The 19,204-nt window shown below is 43.0% G+C and overlaps 1 protein-coding gene across 1 annotated transcript; it reads left to right on the top strand.

Annotated features, from left to right (window-relative positions):
* Positions 1-530: 530 nt before the first annotated feature.
* On the top strand, positions 531-10,938 carry PLET1 (placenta expressed transcript 1). The gene is made up of 4 exons (XM_012659143.1): positions 531-714; positions 5,178-5,379; positions 8,102-8,163; positions 10,514-10,938. The coding sequence occupies exons 1-4, from the start codon at positions 531-533 to the stop codon at positions 10,720-10,722; spliced, it is 657 nt and encodes a 218-aa protein (XP_012514597.1). The 3' UTR covers positions 10,723-10,938.
* Positions 10,939-19,204: the final 8,266 nt, after the last annotated feature.

Raw genomic sequence — 19,204 nt, 5'->3', positions numbered from 1 at the left:
CTTTCCAAAAAAATAAATATAAATCCAGAAGCACAGTCTTTCTAGTTCTGTGCTAGTCACGAAGAGAACTGGGGATTGGAGACTTATTCAATTAAGGAGCGATACTAGAGTATATGTAATATTCCAAGAAAAGAGGGTTTTGTGCCTGAGTTCCCTGCAGGAAGAAGAACAGTGCTTCTAGACGGACGAGGCATATGATGATTACACAACTCTGAATTCCATTTTGCTGGTATTTACCCCTTCTCAATAACAGATGCTGAGATGAATGAGACGCAAAATAAAACCATAATGAGTACATTCCCCTTCTTGAGCAAAACTGGAATTGGTAAAAGATCATGGGTCACAGGTAATGGTGACTGGTGATTCATTCCCGGTGATACCTTGGGCCAAATTTCAGAAGCCAGTGTATTTTCAGGAGGGGCGGAAGATTTGCATGTATGACCTCACCCAGAAGCTCCGGCCTATAAACAGGAGTGAGTTATCAGTCCTGCCCAGTTCCAGGCTCAGCACTTTACAAACAGATCAGGACCATGGCAGGCCTCCATCCCATGCCACTGCCACTGGGGCTGCTTCTGTGCCTTGGACTGAAGTTTTCTGCGGCCACCCCTACAAATCACAGTGACAACTGCGTGGTCTTTGATGAGGTCTTCACCACCACCAGCCCAGGCATCAGGGCTAATTCGGACACCTATGAAAGCAACACAATCTACACAGGTGAGTGGAAGCCACCATTCTCTCTGCTGTCCTTTGTCCCTCTACCCCTACTCTGGATTACGCAAAACATGTTTTTTAAAACAGATGCGAGATGGGGGGAGAAAGAAAATGAATAAGACTACGTGAGAGAGTAGACTGGGGGGACTGTTTCTGCATGTCCCCTGTGAACCTGAGCCTCAGGGGTCCTAAAGTCCTGACACCCAGATTAACAAAGCACCACAGTACACAGTCGTCTCACGTGTGTTCGACAGAACAATGCCACTGTGGATGCTCATATACGGCACAACTCCAGGGGGTACCGTCTGCATTTAGTCCCTGGGTGGGAGATCTAGTGAGCCACGCAGGGAGAGTGTTGCTATCCCACTTTATATATGAGGAGCCTGAAGCCAAGAGAAGTCAAATGACCTTTTCAGGTTTTCACTGCTAGTAAGTGGCAGAACCAGCTCTCAAATCTTAGTCTCTTCATTCTTAACCCAGTGCTTTTCTTAGAGGTGTCTAGTAAGTATTTTTATAAATATCCTTTTTTGGATCAGCCAAGCCTACAAGACAAAGAATATGCTTTCTAACGAGTTTCATAATAACAACATTAAATATGGTGCTTTACATGTAATAATGATCTATTATTCCCATTATCATTCCCATTTTGTAAATGAGAAAACAGAGGCAGAGATGCTAAGGGATTTACTCAGGTCACAGAGCTACTTAAAATAGTGGAGCTGGGAGATGAACCAGCATTCTAGCTTCAGAGACCCTACACTACACACCTTGTCCATTATAGTATGGGGAGCTGACACTTCCATGTGCTGGGTATGTTTTAGGGGTAAACGCTATTATCGTCCCCATTTTACAGATGAGAACTGAAGCATAAAGAAGTTAAAAATGTACCCAAGGTCACCAATAAGCAACATAGCTAATATTTGAATCTAAATAACAGCCAAAATGTGTTCAGCTTCGTCCAAACAGACTGCCCAACTTCAGAATCTCCCTTCCCATCAACTGTGTTATCCTGCCTCTCTTTTTTTTTTTTTTTTTTTTTGAGACAGAGTCTCGTTCTGTTGCCCAGGATAGAGTGCCATGGCGTTAGCCTAGCGCACAGTAACCTCAAACTCCTGGGCACAAGTGATCCTACTGCCTCAGCCTCCCAAGTAGCTGGGACTACAGGCATGCGCCACCATGCCCGCCTAATTTTTTGTATATATTTTTTAGTTGTCCAGCTAATTTCTTTCTATTTTTTAGTAGAGATGGGGTCTTGCTCTTGCTCAGGCTGGTCTCGAACTCCTGACCTTGAATGATCCTACCACTTCGGCCTCCCAGAGTGCTAGGATTACAGGCGTGAGCCACCGCACCTGGCCTATCCTGCCTCTCTTAAAGTCTAACCAAATCTTGCAGGGACCAGCAGGGTGAAATCCACATTCATGGTCTAGATTCCAGACTTCAGCAGGTGGACAGCCACAGCATGCCTTCGCACACTCATCCCGGCTTGTCTTTTGTTCTAACTTTTTATGGAGGCTGCCGCTAAGTGCTTCAGTTGTGACAGGGCTATGTCCCACTCCCTCGGCCAGTGGATATTGTCTTGACAGGGCAGGGAGGATAATCTTGTAATTCAAGATGAGCACCTAGTAGACATCTGTGTGACCTGTGGCAGGACCTGGTGGGGTCAGAGGCAAAAGAGATTCCAAGCACCTGATACAAGATTACATGTCTTGAGGTGAAAAATTTTGCTATTGCAAAGGAAGAAAGAGAAATCAGTCTATGGCCACTCCACCCTGAACATGCCTGAGCTCGTCTGATCTTGGAGAAATCAATCATGTCAAGATGCTGGAGGAGGAGACACGGGAGCCTTCTGAAAGTGCAGAGGAGCAATCTCAGCAGTTACAGGGGGGTTAGGTGGAACCAGGCGAAGGGGAAGGAGGAAAAGAACTAAGAGTCCTTGAATGCCTGCGTATGCCATGCACCCCCAAAACTTCATCAGATTCCATCTTAGTACAGAAACGTGCTGCGAAAGCTCCATGGTAAAATGACTTACTATACGTATGATTTAAGTTGAGGGTCAAAATCCTACGCCCATGGGGCTGCCAGGTTCCACATCTACAGTTACACAGCAGGCTCCACGACTGCCTTGCAGAGTGTCCTTGCCAGAACTCGTGACTTCTGGGAACCCTGAGTACACACCCACCCAAGCCAACAGCTTTTCCTCATCTTGGATTGGAGATTCTTTTAAACTTTAGGGTTATGTCAATATTGGTAAACCGTGGTATAAATAGCTTGGCAGGTCCCAGGAGACAACTGCAGCTCAAGCAATATCTTAGAGCAGGTTGCCTGGGGCTTTTTGACATCAGTGAAAGAAACCCTTAACACAGTGACATATACATCAAGACTGTGCTGGGCAAGCACCATTTCCTTTTTTTATTTCTCCGGGCAACAGGGACATAATTTGCCTGCCTTTCTTCCTGAACTTTCAGCTTTAAGGGCACCATACAACATCGGATGCATGACTTTTTAAATCGATCTGAGTAGTTATTTAGTGCTCGACACTGGGCTGGCCAAATACTGACACAGATGAAACCACAGAGCATAGCACAGGTCAGAATATAATTAAGTGCTCAGCTCTACAGTAAAAACCGTCAATGTTTCAGGAATGAGAGGAAAAGAGGGCTAAATTCATCGGGAGGTGGGAGATAAACAGGACCTTGGAGTGGAAGTGGGGACGGTACTCATGACGAGAGGGAAGGAAGGATTCCAGAGCAGGGGCAGGTGTGGGCCAGGTGTATCTGCACAACAGGGCGAAGCCCGGCTGCCCCTGGAGTGGGAATACAGACAACAGGGTGAGGCTAGGTCTGTCAGGTCCTAAAAGCCACGTGCTGGGACTGTCATCAACAGACCAGAGGCAGAAATAGAAGAGCAGACATGTTAAGATGCTCTGGAAGGAAGGATCCTTTGAAGGTTTGGCCAGGAGTGCGCTCTGATGGATGTGTTGTGGAGGAAGTCTGGTCTGGCCGCAGCATGTTGCAAGGCCACCTGAAGGGAGAAGAGCCTAACCAGAAATCCAGGTGACGCAGGTGCCTAGGAGGGAAGAAAGAAGGACTCACACTAGAGCGGAAGGGGAAAAGCAGAAGAAAGGACAGAGGCAAGGCCACATCCACGCCGAGCTGACAGTCTTGATGACTGTCTGATGACACCATCATTCTTCACCTTCCACACCTGACCCACAGATCTAGGACAGACGTCAGGTGCTCACTGAGCAAGCCAGGGCCTGTTGGTCTGTGTCAGCCAACGCCAACCGGCACAACTAACAATTAGAACAGAGAAATGGAGTGTGCTAACAGTCATATAATAACAGTTGCAATTTGGCCAGTACCCACCATGTATTAGAATCTTCACATTCTTCTCTTTAATCCTTCCAGGAACCTTTCAAGATAGGCATCGTGATCTCAGATAAGGAGGGACAACGTCATTATGCCCAGACCTAGAATCAGGCCAGGTGCAACGCAGGCATTCGAGAAATATTTGTGGAGTGAGTGGTGAACACGAAGGAAACCAGAGCTCGGAGTTGAAATGACCTGCTCCTAAGTGTCAGGGTCAGAATTCAGATCCAGGACTGTCTGACCCCTTTTATGTCACCTGCTCAATTTTCTTTGCTTTGTGAAGAAGGCTTGAAGCAATTTCAGGTGGCTGAGAAGGCCCTGGAGAGAACACCACCCTAGCATTAGGAACTCACTTGCAAGGGATCTTCTGAGGGCAGAAATGGAAAGGCTGAAATATTCTCTTTAAATACCCTGCCCATTACACCTCGGAAGGCCGAAATTAACAAGTGGGATTAACAAGTGTCCGCCAGGGCCCCTGCGAGTGCGCGCTAGGATGGGCCCTGCATGGCTGAGTGGAGGAGAACCCCACGGGGCTCCTCGACAGGTACCAGGATGGGCCCCGTGGCTCACAGTCACCCCTTCCCACACCCCCAACGACACACACCAAGAGGATCGGCGTTTCTGGGGCCACAAAACGGGCTTCGCTCTCACTCGGCCCACCTGACCTTTCACAGGCGTCAGCGTGTCCCCACACGCCCCCCGAGAAGAGGCCCAGCAGGCTTTCCCCCTCATCCGAAAAGAGAGAAAGAGATTCACCCCCAGGATCTCATTCCAATATGTAGCAAAACCAGAGCCAGAGTAGAGGTTTTCTTTTTTCCACCTTTCACTGTAGAAATTTGGAAAACACAAAAAAAGCACTAGGAGCAAAGTAAAAATCATCTGTAATGCCACTACCAAGAAATCATCACAGTTAATATCTTCATGTATTTCCTTCCAGACTTTCAACTTCTTTTACAAAAATGGGACCATACTATATATACATGCTCTTTGTAATTTTCTTTATTCACACTTAATTTTGGTCCCACTCCCCTCATCCCGTGAGCGAGCGTGGCTCACCCTGCACAGATGGCTGACTGTTCCCTCACCCTTTCCTCCTAGTATGGGTTCCGGTGAATGACAATGTCAGCTCTGTGATCCTGCGAGCAGTGGACAAGAACAACAGCACGGTGGGCTCCTGGCAAGGAGCAGACAAGGAATGCAACAGCGGCTCCCTGTATTACGTGAAAAACGTACACGACATGCTGCTCCAGGCAAATTGGGTGGCTCCTAAATCTGAGAACATAACTGAAGTCGAACTACAGTAAGAACCTATCTTACTTCGCTTTGGGCTTTTAAAATGTCATATTGGGTTTACACAGTTTTCCACCGACCTTGGAGGTCTGAAAATACTATCCAGATGTGACATGGGGATTCAGCAGCTGCTCTTCGTTTCTGCCTCGCCGCCTTCTCTGCCCTACCGTTCGTCTATAGGAGCCCGCACACACACACCACCCAAAAACCACACGACACACACCTCACACACAACGCACGCTACACCACACACACTGCACACACACCATACATCACACACTACACCCCACACGCACATACCAGTTATGCTCAACACACATAGAAATAACTGAGCACGCTTTTTGTTTCAAATTCTCCATATTCAGACTGGAGAATCATTTTATAAAGCATAGACTCATTTTGGAAATAGCTAGCTAACATAAAGTGTGATGACTGTGTAATAAAACCGGCTTCCTAGTGTCATACAAAATTAACACACAGATTCTGAGGTGAGGCCACCTGGGAGCTCAGATAATACTTTAACTATAAACAGCTAGTAAGGCTGTTCATGGTGCTTTTCTGATCTGAGGAAAGGATTAGGGAGCCCACGATTAATTTCCATGCATGTGCTAATAAACAAGGACCTTTGACACAAAGTCGCTAGAACTCTGAAGCAGTTCTCAAGAAACTAGAAAATTCAACACAAAATATTTTTCCTCCCTAAAAACAAAGGTCAGTCAACAGAAAGACACTGTCGATCTCAACACACACAAAAAAAATCAGTTAATAAAACTATAATTCTTACATTAGGTCACTAACCTGAGCTTAATTTGAGGAGGCAGTGATGGGAGGGTTGTTAGAAATATTTCTCCCCCCAGTTCTCTGATTTTTTTTCCTCCCATTTATCCCAGATCTCATAGCTTCTCTACAGCCTGCTCCTTCGTTTCCCAGGCGTGAAATGATGAGGTCTCTTGTCCATCTCCTCTTTTCACAGCCTCTCTGCCTCCCCTACTAGGGGAGCAGTGCCCGGAACGCTGCAAGAATTTAATGCAAATTCCTCCCCTTCCCTCCTCCCTCCGTCTCTCCTCCTTCCCTTCTTCCTTCTTTCCTTCCGCCCTCCCTCCCCCCTCTCCCCCATTTCTGACTTCCTGGAGGATCCCAACCTTTTAATTCCTTTTGTGTTCACTTTCTCAGATAGGGATTTGTTGCTGGGTTTACTTTAGGAACCAAATGTTGGGAGGTACTTATGCTTTCAGACTGCCATTTTGTACTGAAAGGGAAGGTCTGAACATCAGGCCGTGTCCACTGTGAACAGCCAAGTCTTTGTGGAAGCTGATGATGATGGTGATGATGTTGTCAAACCATCTTTGGAGGAGGTACTGTTATGCCCACATAGTGAGTTGTAAGAGTAGAATCCAAAGGGAGCTGCCACAATCCAGCCTCACTATGACAGCGGTTGCTTAGAAGCCAGCCATGGGCTATTAGGGATAGGACTTTCTCTTCATGTCACCTTATTAAAGCCTCCACACCCCATGTAACAACAGGTAACAGACGAAACAGCGACAATCTGCAAGACAAACAGCACAACTCCACTGACAATGTGGCCTCCAGACCACTCCCCACTCACACACCTGCTACAATACGCTGGCCTCTCTGCTTGTTCACATGTGCACATAGGGCCTTGATCAGCAAGGCTAGCTCAAGGGGAGGGGAGCCCCACACATTCTGGGGGACGCAGAAAGCGGGGAACTCCACAGTGATGGGTACTGTGCTGGGCAGGGCACAAAAGGGATGGTGAAGAGGTCCCTGCCCGCAAGCCTTTACAATGAGGTTAGCGAGGCAAAGCCTATACAGAGATAATTACTGGGCTTACACATCACTTCCTCGAGAAAGCATTCCCTGAACTCCCAGATCAAGTAAGAGCTCCTTGTTATACACGCTCATGATCTCCTCTACTTCATCAGAGCATTTATCACAACTGTGATCAATTACTTAACTCATTAGTTGATCATTCATTTAAAATCTGGCCCTCTGAAGAAACTGTAAGTGCCACAAGGGTGAAAACCAGGCCTGTCTTGCTCAGCTACTGCCCCCTCAGCCCCAAGCGCAGTGATTGACATGTAGTGTCCTTTCATGAATTATTTGTTGCGTGTATGAACCAGGGACTGGTATAATAATGGATCCATTGATCTAGTAACAACAGACCAAGCTGTACAGGTCATTTAACCAACATTAAGCACCTATCATGTGCCAGGCATTGTTGACAACAGAACCTGCCCTCAAGAAGCCTGTCTTCCCATGGGGAGAGGGGCTCACAGCAAGTCAAAGCAGTAGGTGGTCATGGCTCCCTGATGGAAATCTGTCTGAGTTAATGACAATAGGGAGAAATGACTTTATAGAGAAGGTTACCATTGAGTTTATGGGCAGATGTGACCATGACAGGTTTTACAGGCAGAGAGACTGGGTTGAACAAAGACCTAAGGTATGTACCAGCCTGTTGGAGTTCAGAGTGGTGGAGTTGGCAGGGGTGGGGTAATGGGAGAGGTCATCTGGAGGTTAAGGTCATGGAGGATCTAAGTCAAGACAATGTAAAGCAGATCGATATTTAATGATCTAATAATCATGCCATAGAGAAAGTGAGCACAAAAGGAATTAATGGGCTGGGATCCTCCAGGAAGTCAGAAATGTGAGCTGAACTTGTGAATTCCACATGAGGTTCTCACCATTCTCTCTCATTGATTTGCCCTCCACAGAGCCTTCACTGTCCTCCCCCACAACACGGCCACATTGTCTTCTCTGAAACTGAACAGCAAAGGTGAGTTCCTCTGCAGTCCATCTGCATATCTGGCAATGAACTCTATCAGACTGGAAAGTTACTTTGTGGATGCCCTAGAAAAGAGGGTCTTCTTATCACGTGTTACCCAGATATCATTTGAGTCTCCCAGCACCTAGAGACCTACCTAAGATTTGCCCAACCTATTACCCCATGCCCTGTGGAAAACATAAGCCCTCCCCAGGATTTCTGCAAATTCCCAGGGGCCTTATATTCTCATGGTCACTGGTGGCTCCAAATTCCTGCTTCCATAGGGGCTGTTTCTCTTCAATACCACATAGGCACTGATAGGAAAATTAACATCTTCCTCAATTTCCACAAAGAATTCCCACTCACATAAGGCCTTCATGGATGTGGTAGACTTTAATCAAAGAGTTTTAAAGGAAATTGAGGTGAGGGTGGAGAGTTGCACAAAGAAGGTTGATATCATAAAAATCTCAATAATTTCCTTCATTCCTTGGTTTTTAAAGTGGCCTTTGGCCACCACCACTACTGCCAGCAATTTCCACTGGTTTTTTACAGGCTGCAGCCTCCAACCTCACACCTTCCTGAGGCTCCTCTGTCTTTCTCCATCTCTGCCCCCTTCCTTTTCTCTTACCTCCCTCGAAGGAGCTGTAACAAATTCAAGAAATGAGGTTGAGAACAACAGGTAACTTGCCTAAGGCCACACAGAAAGTAAATGGCAAAACAAGGCCTCCTAGTCCATATCTTATACTTTTTTCCCACTTTTCTTGGACTTACATCAAAACTATAAAAATAATCTTTTTTCAATGAAGTTTTTAAATACAAGATTCAACCAAGAGCAAGAAACATTAGTCTCTCCCAGTGCCCAATAACAGGTCTTCCTCATGAGCCCCCAAACACTGAAAAACATCTAGTATTGTGCCCATTCTCTTGCCAGTCATAAACTACAAAATGTATTCAAAAGGAAGAATTATTTTCAACAACAAATTTTAAAGTGATTTTGCCTAATGAAACTATTATATGAAAGTCTTAACTGTTTCCTTGGTGGCTTCCCCTCTGTAAGAAGACTGAGATGTTATTTTCTTCCTCAAGGACATTTTTGAGATGAATAATTATGTAAATGCTAAGAGGAAAAAAAAGAAAGGTAGTTTCTTTGTCAGGACCCCTTAGGTCCAGGTTAATAAAATCCAGTTTAAAAAAGAAAGTGGTTGTGTGCCAACTTTCTGGCTCGGTGGGATGCCAGAGAAGCATCTGTCCTGGGAAAATGCTTAATGAAATAAGACAATGCCACTGAACTGGAAGGCTCCCTCCAGGCGGACAGAGGACTACACCAGCCTCAGTAAATCACTGGACGGTTCCCTTCTTCCTCTTCCTTATACACTCCTCTGGGGTCCACTCAGACCCTTGGCGTTATCCCTGCCAAGCTCGTTTGTCCAGGATCAGACAAGCCCCCTGGACTACAGGCCTGGCTTTCTCTGCTTCTCTGTAAGATAACCTCAGAGAACCAACATGTGATCTGAACCCCACATGTAAAAATAACCAATGTCTTAGAAAAAAAAGAAAGAGTCAGTGTTTTAACACATTAACTGCCGTGGGGGTTGTATTTAACTCACACTAGTTTTGAGCCCGAGGCCTCGTGAAGCATATGAAGACTTAATTCTCTGAAACAAATTCAATAAGTATGTTGTGAGCCACATACAACTTAAGTGGCGTGCAGTGTAAAAATTGATTCTAGCGCCACGTGAGATGCATATAACTCATACGCAGAAAACAATAAAAGAAAATAACAATTTTTTCATTAAATTAGAAAGGATCATTTTGTTTTCAAAGTTTTTATTCTGTTTTCGTAATAAAACACCACGGCTCCATGGAAAAAATTTTTTTTCTAGTGTGGCAGTCCATGTGTTAAACAGGGCATCTTTCCACTACCTTTAAAGGAGGGACGGCAGTCTTGGTCTGGATAGTATCTAATTCTCACAAGCACTCGAAATTAGCAAGAAGAAAATAAAATTGTGCCATTCTGGATCCTATTTGCACTGATTAACCTAATATAATATTAAGGACATAAAGACATTTGAGGGAAGACTACCCACCCCAACAATAAATTCAACGGTTGTATAAATTCAGTAGGTCTCCCCTTCACCTCATAAGACTGTGCAGACCTTAAGGGCAGAGAGTGTTTCTTCTTTATTTTTGTTATTTACCACCTGTACCCTCTAGCATTCCCCCTCTCCTGCACGCACTTGGCACTCGAGAATCACTGAGTTTTATTCATGAATCTGGCTCCAGTATCCCATCAGATTAGCCTCCTTTCTGAGTGCCCACCTACCCCCCAGCAGAAATTCTGATGCCATTGGTTATTTTCCAGTGACAACCACAACCTTGACCTCCAAGATTTTTACAACCTCGACCTCCAAGATTCCTGTAACTGTGACCTCCAAGATTTCCACAACCAAGCCGACCACAGCCTCAACCCTACCCACAACCAGAAGCTTGGCCCACAGAGCCACCAACAGACCTATCATAGATGCCATTTCTATCCTGCTCGCTTTTCTCATCAGCAAACTTCTCTTCTAAAAGGAAACTAGTGAAACAATTGTTCCTGCCTCCATGGCATCCTCCTACGTTCACTTCCAAGCTGGTGCTTGGAAATGTGTGTGAATGACGGCTCTACATTCCCAAACGTGCAACTCAACTGCCACTGCTTCAGACCAGAACAGAGACCAGGGGGCACTCACTGGTGGGCTTGGGTCACGCAGATGTTCAACTGTATCTTTCAGGACACAAATTATGCTTTCTGTAAATATTTAGACCTGGCCTGCATATAGCAACCTACAGTTCTGCCTATCAGCTTAACATGCTGATAGCCAATTCCACAGTCAATCAAAACTTTTATTGCCAAATGATTCCTCTGTACCCCTGAGTTTCTGTGGGTCGAATCCTTCCTTGCTTTCAAGATGATCTCAGATTCTGACCAAACCCACTGAGGTTACACATAATTTCTGAGACTCATGTGACTCGACAAGGAAAGGAGCAAGGAGAAATAGCCCTGAGGCTACTGGCAGCTTCCCATTTTATCCACACCAGTAGGTTTTGAAGGGCAAGAGAATAGGAATGTACCACGTTTGAGCAGCCAATGGTAGGAAAAATTATGTTATAAAGGCATTTTTTCTATGTTATACCAAATAAATTATAGTTCAAACAAGAATAGTGACTGTGTTAAATTCAAATATGTCTTTAATGAGTGATTAAGTGAAAATATAGAGAATATTATCTAATTGTATTCATTAATGTGGATATCAAAAAATGAATGGAAAGTGAGTGTGTGTATGTTTTCAAGGCCAGACCTCAGGGTAAAATGATCTCAATTTTCATTTCCCTCAAATGCAAACTGGTCATTTGCCCCCTGATAGTAATTTCCACTAAGAAATGGGCAAAGTATTTATAGTATTTATAATATAATATAAAACCAAAATAAAGCATGGTATTCCCAGTAATAAGCTTGTAATAGGCAACAAAGTTTTCTTTTAATAATTATGCTAAATTCCAGGATGCCGACATCCTTTTCTGATCCCCAAAATTGTGTGCCTTCCCAGAGTTCTGACTCTGTTCTTCCCTCTCCTCCTTAGAACACCTTGATGATATTCCTCCTCACTCCCTCTTGTAACTGAGGAAAGCCTCCTATGCAAATACTCAGCCTGCTTATTCATGTATATTTGGCTTAGTTGAGTAACTGCCAAAGAGATAGGTCAGCTATGATTTTTTTTCTAGCATTAAAAAAAACTAGAATGAACTGAACAACCCATTTTCCCATCCATGATTATCCACCTAATTTAAGAGCTCAGAAACGTGGCATGCTCCTAACCTCTTCAGAGATGCTGCCCCATAGGTTGATTCACACCAGTCTGAGGGAGGAGCAACAAGAGGTTCTCCCAAAATTCTGAGCAATTTTATGGAATGAGGAAAAGCCCACGAATGCCCATTTTATCAGCATTTACTTTATGCTTCATTACTGTTGATATTGAAGTACCATAAGAAATACCCTGGGTTTTGTACTACAAAACTTCCTGCTTTTGTTAACATTTCCACCCTCTCTCCTCAGAAAAAACATAGAAAGAATTTTGCCACAGTGTGATCCATACAGACAACACTTTCCGATCTAGATAATGGCTACCCCCTACTGCTTCAGGTTCATTTGTCAACAATGGGTATGGAGCACCTACTACATGCCAGATACTGTTCTGGGCTCTTGAGCAAACCAAAGATCTCTGCCCCAGTGAATCCCCACCCCACGATTCCCTCACAAAGCTAAGGACCTTCTATGTGCTGACACCGTTGGGTGCTTCCATGTGTGCCACGTGTGAAATCCTACATTTAATCCTCAAAAAAATGCACTACGCTGAAAGTTGCCTGAGTATTTATTTATGTTTTCAAAGATAAGAAGATTGAGGCTCAGAGAAGTTATGTTACTGACTTCAATCACAGAGCTAGTAAAAGGCAGAGCAGGAATACAGACCTGCTCCAAAGACTATGCTCTCCCTCTTAACCACAATGCCTGAGTCAGCCTGACCTTAATTGACTAGCTGAAGGCTGTGGGATAACACTTGCCCTGCTTCACTGTGTAACAATAACAGTAGCATTAATAGTAGTAGTAGTAACTACTCAATAAATGGTAGCCACCATTATAATGTGTCTCAGTGTGCATCTCTAGGAGTTTATCCTACTTGGAGTGTGTTGAGTTTCTTGTATGTATATACATCCATGCCTTTCATCCAGTTTGGTAAGTTTTCAGCCATCATTCCTTTTTGCTCCCTTCTCTCCTCTCCTTCTGGGACTCTCATGCATCTGTTGGTACACTTGATGGTGTCCCACAGGTCTTTGAGACTCTATTCATTTTTCTTCATTCTTTTTTCTTTCTGCTTCTCAAATTGGATAATTTCAATTGATCTATCTTCCAGTTCACTGATTCTACTGTCTGTTCAATCTGTTGTTGAACCCCGGTAGTAAATTTTTTATTTCAGCTATCATACTTTTCAGCTCCTAAATTTGTATTTGGTTTCTTTTTATAATTTCTGTCTCTTTATTGATAGTCCCTGTTTGCTCAGACATCTTTTTCCCGGTTTCCTTCAGTTCTTTGTCCATGGTTTCCTTTCACTCTTTCAGCATATTTAAGACAGTTGACTTAAAGTCTTTGCCTAGTAAGTCCAATGACTGGGCTGCCTCAGGGATGTTTCTATCAAGTTTTTTTCTTTGAATGGACCATACTTTCCTATTATTTTGTGTGCCTTGTAATTTTTTGTTGAAGACTAGACATTTGGAATATTATAATGTGGTAACTCTGGAAACCTGATACTCCTCCCGTCCCAGGGTTTGGTACTGTAGATTGCTGAGGGCTGCAGTTGTCCATTTGTTTAGTGACTTTTATAAACAATTTTTGCAAAAACTGCATTTCTTGTTGTGTGTGGTCACTAAAGTCTCTTTTCTGTTATCTCAGCAGACAGCCAGTGACCTGACAGATTATCTTAAATGCCAACAATTTAACAGGCTCTTTTTTCATTAAGCATTGCCTTGGTAGCTGTAAGTTATTAGATTCCAGAGTTCTGAAAAAGATGATTGACAGTTTTTGACAGCTTAATGGTTGCTTCAATGGAGGACCCACTCCTTGGAGCTCCTTATTCTGCTATTTTCTATAATGTCACTGGGTAGCCAACATTTGATCTGCCAGGCCTCGTGCTAAGCACTTTACATGAATCATTTCATTTAATCCTCACAACAATCCTATGAGATCTGACCATTTTATAGATGATGACACTCAGCCTGAGAGGGAGATATAATTTGCCCAAAGTCACTTGGCAAATAAATAGTGAAGGTGGGTTTTGAAGCCTAGTGTAAACCACTTCAAAGCCTGCACCCCTAACCAGGACACCATTGGGGTTCCTGAGAAGCTCTTGCATCACCTGGGATTCCCCAAAACAACTGGCTCTCCCAGATCATATGACAAGGAGAGGGTATGGGTGTTCCTTGCTGACACAAGCAGTCTGCCTACTCTAGCAGTGCTCCTCTATGCCCTACTTCTCTGCTGCCATCTCCAAGATAAACTGCAATGAGTCCTGACCCAACAAGCTAGGAATATGTTTTATATTTATCTTTCACGGCCCAACCTGGCCCTCACCTCAGGTTCAACATGGAAGGTGTAACAAATATTGACTTTGCCACAAGCTGAAGCTCCAGCAAAGATATTCTCTGAAGATGGAAAGTTTTTAGACTCAAAGAAATCTGGGTAGCTGAATTCAGACAAGCAGCACAGAAGCAGCTAAGCCAGAACACCGTATTAGGAGGCACAAAACTTATTAAATTCTAGTTCTGCTACTAAGTAGAAAGGTGACCTTAGACATGTTGCCTTACCTTCCTCTCCCCGTTTTCTCATCTGCTAGATAAGGGTTGGCCCAGGTGTCTCAGCCCCTTCCAGGTCTCAATTTTGATTTCTCTGTCATACCCAGACCTAGTTCTAAGGGTCTAGTCGGGAATGGTAAGTTCATGCTACCTCATGGCACATCCATCTGACTGATTAACAGGGGTTTCTGGGAGCACTGTTTAGAATTCGGATGCAAAATCCAGACTCAGAAGTAAAGAATATAAAAAATATATTCAACTAGTGACATCTTCCTTGGACTGAGGAGGCAGGAATTGAAGCAGCACAGGTTCCAGGTATTCACCGTCCCTGGTTACCCCTTAAGTGAATCCAGTAAGTAGTAAGCAAGGTAGGTAGCAGAAGAAGAGTAAAGAGCTAAAGAAGTATGCACATTCACAGATACAGGAGTAGCTCATCCTGATCCTCACATTGGCAATCAATCTTCTGATCCTAATTGAAAAGTGATACACCCTCTTCCTCCCCACCTACCCACCCCCCAAAAAAGACACAACTGCAAGGGAGCAGGCTGTACCTCCTGTACAGAAAGAAGAGGTGAAAAATAGATAGACTGTTTATCACTCCCTCACTCACTTGCCCAACCTTGTTTTTCCACTTTCATGTTGTCTTGTTTGCAGCTGTTTCATAAATTCAATGTATTCATATTGCTAGAAACAGCAACTGTCTATCTAACCAAAGGAAGTGATAGTTCATTCTGAGAAGCAGGAAAGAAAATTGATGTCTTCCAAATCCCATTTCCTCCAGGGTCTCCACACATTAACAAGCATCCCAACCCTGGTCAATGGTCCAACTACTACTACACCAACCATTCAGAGCAGGAGAAAGAATTCAGGACAGAAAATTTCGACAGTGTATTATTATTATCAACCCCTACATTACTTTTTTAAGTAAATGTTGACAGTTTAATAATCAAGCAAAAGTATATTATTTCAGAAGAGAGGTAGATAGTACAGCAAGTGCTTAAAAAGCATAAACTCTGAAGCCAGCCTACCTGAGTGCAATTTCATTTGACTTTTATTAGCTGTGGAACCTTACACAGGTAACTTTACCTTCTGTATGCCTTGGTTTCTTCAAAGGAAGGAAAACAGCAGCTACCTCATAGGTTGTTGTGGGGATTAAACGAGTTAATATATATAAAGCACCTAGAACAGTGCCTGGCACAAAGTAAGTGCTATCTAAATAATTATCATTTAATGCCTTAAAAATGCATCACAAATGATATACCGATGGACAAGAAAACCATGGATTATAATAATATAAATATACACAGACAAAATGGTGCCTAGAACAAGGACTGAAATTGCTCCACTGTAACCGCTGTTAAGAAACAGCTGGTACATGGCTCCATCTTAATCTCCACCCTTCGAGTTTCTAAGTATGTAGAATGTTTTCTGCCTTGCTGGGTCAGCTTCCAGGCTCTCTCCTCTTACAGAGAAAGTACATAATGGATAAAGGGGTTAAATTATTCTACATAATAAAGAGTTGAGTTGGGAGAGGGGCTTGGAGGGAGAAAGAACAAATGCAAAGTTTGGGTTTAATATTGTGGAGGCTGAGATAAAAAGAAGCTTTAGAGCCTCTGTAGGCTCAAAGGAGAGGCTACAGAATTTCCCAGGAGCTGCTCTGGGTTACAAACTGGTTCACCCTTAATGTCCTTCAGTAGATCCAAGTGAAAATTAGAATTATTTTACTTCTGATTGCTGAAAAACTGGGAACATATGGACCACCCTACCTTGATTTGATGTATGTTACATCCATACATCCATATAATTAGATGAAAATAAATGAAGTTAAACATACATACTTGATATAAGTGGGAAATAATTTGACATATGCAAAAGTATCTGTATCTATGCTTATATATATAACCTACATAGAAAAATAACTTTAGACCCAATGCTTGAGTCCAACAAACTCAAAAAGCCTTTGGCTAAAATAACAAAATAAGTATATTATGCACATTTAAAGAGTTCTGGCAAATTTTTGAATAGTTGTTTTAATTTGAGTCTCTTTTGTTGTTGTTGTTTTGTTTAGGCCAAAGAGACCTAGGTTCAAATCCCAGCTCTTCCACTTACTAGGTGACTTTGAAAAAGATTCTTTATCTCCTTAAACCCCACCTTCCTTATGAGTAAACTGGAGATGATTCCTACCTTAGAGTCAGGGTGATTAAGACAATGGACACATTGTGGCTGGCATAATGTTAACTCACAACAAGCCAATGAAAAAACGTCAACAAGCCACGTCAAAAACCTGAAGTTAGTTAACTACATAGACATCAATATGATCTCAAATGAGGGTGGAATATTATACCCCACAATTTGATTAAGTTGTAATTTTTCCTTTTCTAAACACAGTTTTCTCCTTCAAAAATGGAGCCTTGACTTTCCCCCTAGTACTCTGGGAATTATTGAGGGTTATTATGGCAACAAATCAGGACCTTGTTTGCTGGAAAACACATATTACCTCAGTGTTGCCACAGATGAGTTCAGTTCCATTTTCCACAAAGAACCTGCTCTCAGGGCCAAACAGATAGAATGATAAAAAGCATTCTTTCCAAGATGAGCTGAGGCTCTCTCTGCCTGGGGCAAACCTATTCTGAACAGCTGGGGGAGAAAAAACAATTACGTGCAACTTTACTGTTCATCCTGCTAAAAAGGGAGCCCCTTGTCAGTGAGCCTCTGACTTAGGATGGTTAACTTCTGACAGTGTGTTCATGAGGACAGCTATTCACTAAAAGAGCTTTGATTCAGAGTTCTAGCTTATCTTTACCTAAATTAGTAGTTGAGGATTAAAATGAATTTTATCCACAAATAAAAATGGAAAATTCCCAAGATAAAGTTAGCCAGATAAACAGATTTGGAGGAATACTTAGGGGATTTTATTTTATGTTGTGTTGGTCCCTACACTGAAGGGCATAAAGAAGAACGTCTATCTGAAGTATGTTCAAAAGCTTGGTATTTGTGAAGTAAAAATAAAATCATAAGCCTCCTGCTAACTGAATGGACCCCTCTCGGCCAAGGGGACCCCAGAAAAAAACTGAGTTCCAGCCAGGATGGGATGGGAGCTGTAAAGCACAACTATACATGAGCGTTTTCTCTTCATAAATATTCGTTACTCCTCCTATAGCTTGTTAAACATGTGTATTTGGTCACCACCACCTCCCCCCACTCCTTTAAAAGCAAGAGTAAGCTTTTAGGGGTAATGGGGTGAGGAGACAAGATTTATTCTTTTAGAAAGATCCAGAATTATGGGAGAGAAACAAAGTAAAAGCCAGAGACCACTTAAGAGGCCATGTCAGTAATCCAGGCAAGAAATGGTGGTGGCTTGGACTAGAGTGGTGGCATCAGAAATGGAGAGATAGACCGAAAAAATCATTATATATTTTGGACATAGAATTAATAGAACTTTCGGACAGATTAGACGTAAGACGTGGGATGGGGTAGGGGGTGGGGGGAATCAAAGACAACTCCCAGATTTCTGGCTTGAAAAAAAGGAATGGATGGTGGTAGCATTTTTAAGGACAACTGGTGGAGGGGCAGGCTTTGAAGAAGAAATCAGAAATTCCTGTTTGGAAATGTTAAGTTGGAGATGCCCATGAAACACCCACCAGTGGTTCTACCTGTGGTCAAACAAAAATGGTAACAGGTGAATGACAACACTAGCCCTGCTATTTCTTCAGGTTGTCCCCAGCCACCTCATATCTATTAAGGTTCTTGTGAAAAGTGAAAAGGGTTTGACAACTTGGTTCGTACTTATTAGCACACTAAATTGGAAAATTTCACTGAATAAACTGGTTTGATGAGGGTGAACTTGGGTTTAAGTACTGGGATTTGTTTCTTGTGCATCTTTGAGAACACCAGCCTTATAAGCTGGGGATGTCGTTTTAGCGTTCTATTTCTCTTTTTTTAAATCATTAATTCTTCTGTCTCAATGGCTGCGGAGCACTTGAGGGAATGGGGGGTTAGATTTTTGAAGGAAACAAACCAAGTGTAAGCCACTTGAAAACAGAAGTGCTGCTCTGAAAATCTTCCACTGCAAGAACCACTTTCCCCTACTTTTGTTTTGTGGTGTAGCCGTTCTCTTTGCAGCTACGTGGAGACTCTAACAGTGTTTATCTGGGACATTTTCCAAAAGTGTCTTGCAGGAGAATCTTGCTATAAAGTTAAATTGTGTGAAACTAACAATGATTTTTCTATGTGCAAGGGAGGCTAGAAATATCCCACACATAACAAAAGCAAAATGAACACTATCTGTTTCCCAACTTTAAGATAATTTCAATTCCAGGAGGAATTTAGAAGTTTGGAGTTTAAAAAGCAAAACAGATCACTTATCCTAAATCTAGTGTATTAATGGCCACATGTACACAACTGATCAAAGTATTCTGGCTATTTTTATAACCACCAATTGATGTGGTGGTTACTACATCAATGAAGGCAATACAAACGATAGCTAAGCTCTGGTCATTATGTTCACAGAGATACGGTGATTATATTTTTTCTTAACTTTTCACCTTAGAGTTGGTTTTAATTTCAAGAGTTGTGCATCCAAGACTTTTATACTTCTTTAACCACAAACTCTACAATTCCCACTGTGAACAACCACTGCTACTCTGATATTTCACTCCTGCAAAAG

This window comes from Propithecus coquereli, unplaced genomic scaffold (genome assembly GCF_000956105.1).
Source record: "Propithecus coquereli isolate 6110/MARCELLA unplaced genomic scaffold, Pcoq_1.0 Scaffold6, whole genome shotgun sequence".
Classification (NCBI taxonomy): Eukaryota; Metazoa; Chordata; class Mammalia; order Primates; family Indriidae; genus Propithecus; species Propithecus coquereli.
The sequence above is the reverse complement of the archived record's forward strand: the minus strand, read 5'-3'. Positions and strand labels throughout refer to the sequence as shown.

Excerpts from the sequence above, each read along its gene's own strand:
- PLET1 (XM_012659143.1), top strand. The coding sequence starts at position 531 with ATGGCAGGCCTCCATCCCATGCCACTGCCACTGGGGCTGCTTCTGTGC. Across the intron at positions 5,380-8,101 it reads ATAACTGAAGTCGAACTACA|AGCCTTCACTGTCCTCCCCC; the intron begins GTAAGAACCTAT and ends TGCCCTCCACAG. Across the intron at positions 8,164-10,513 it reads TCTGAAACTGAACAGCAAAG|TGACAACCACAACCTTGACC; the intron begins GTGAGTTCCTCT and ends GTTATTTTCCAG.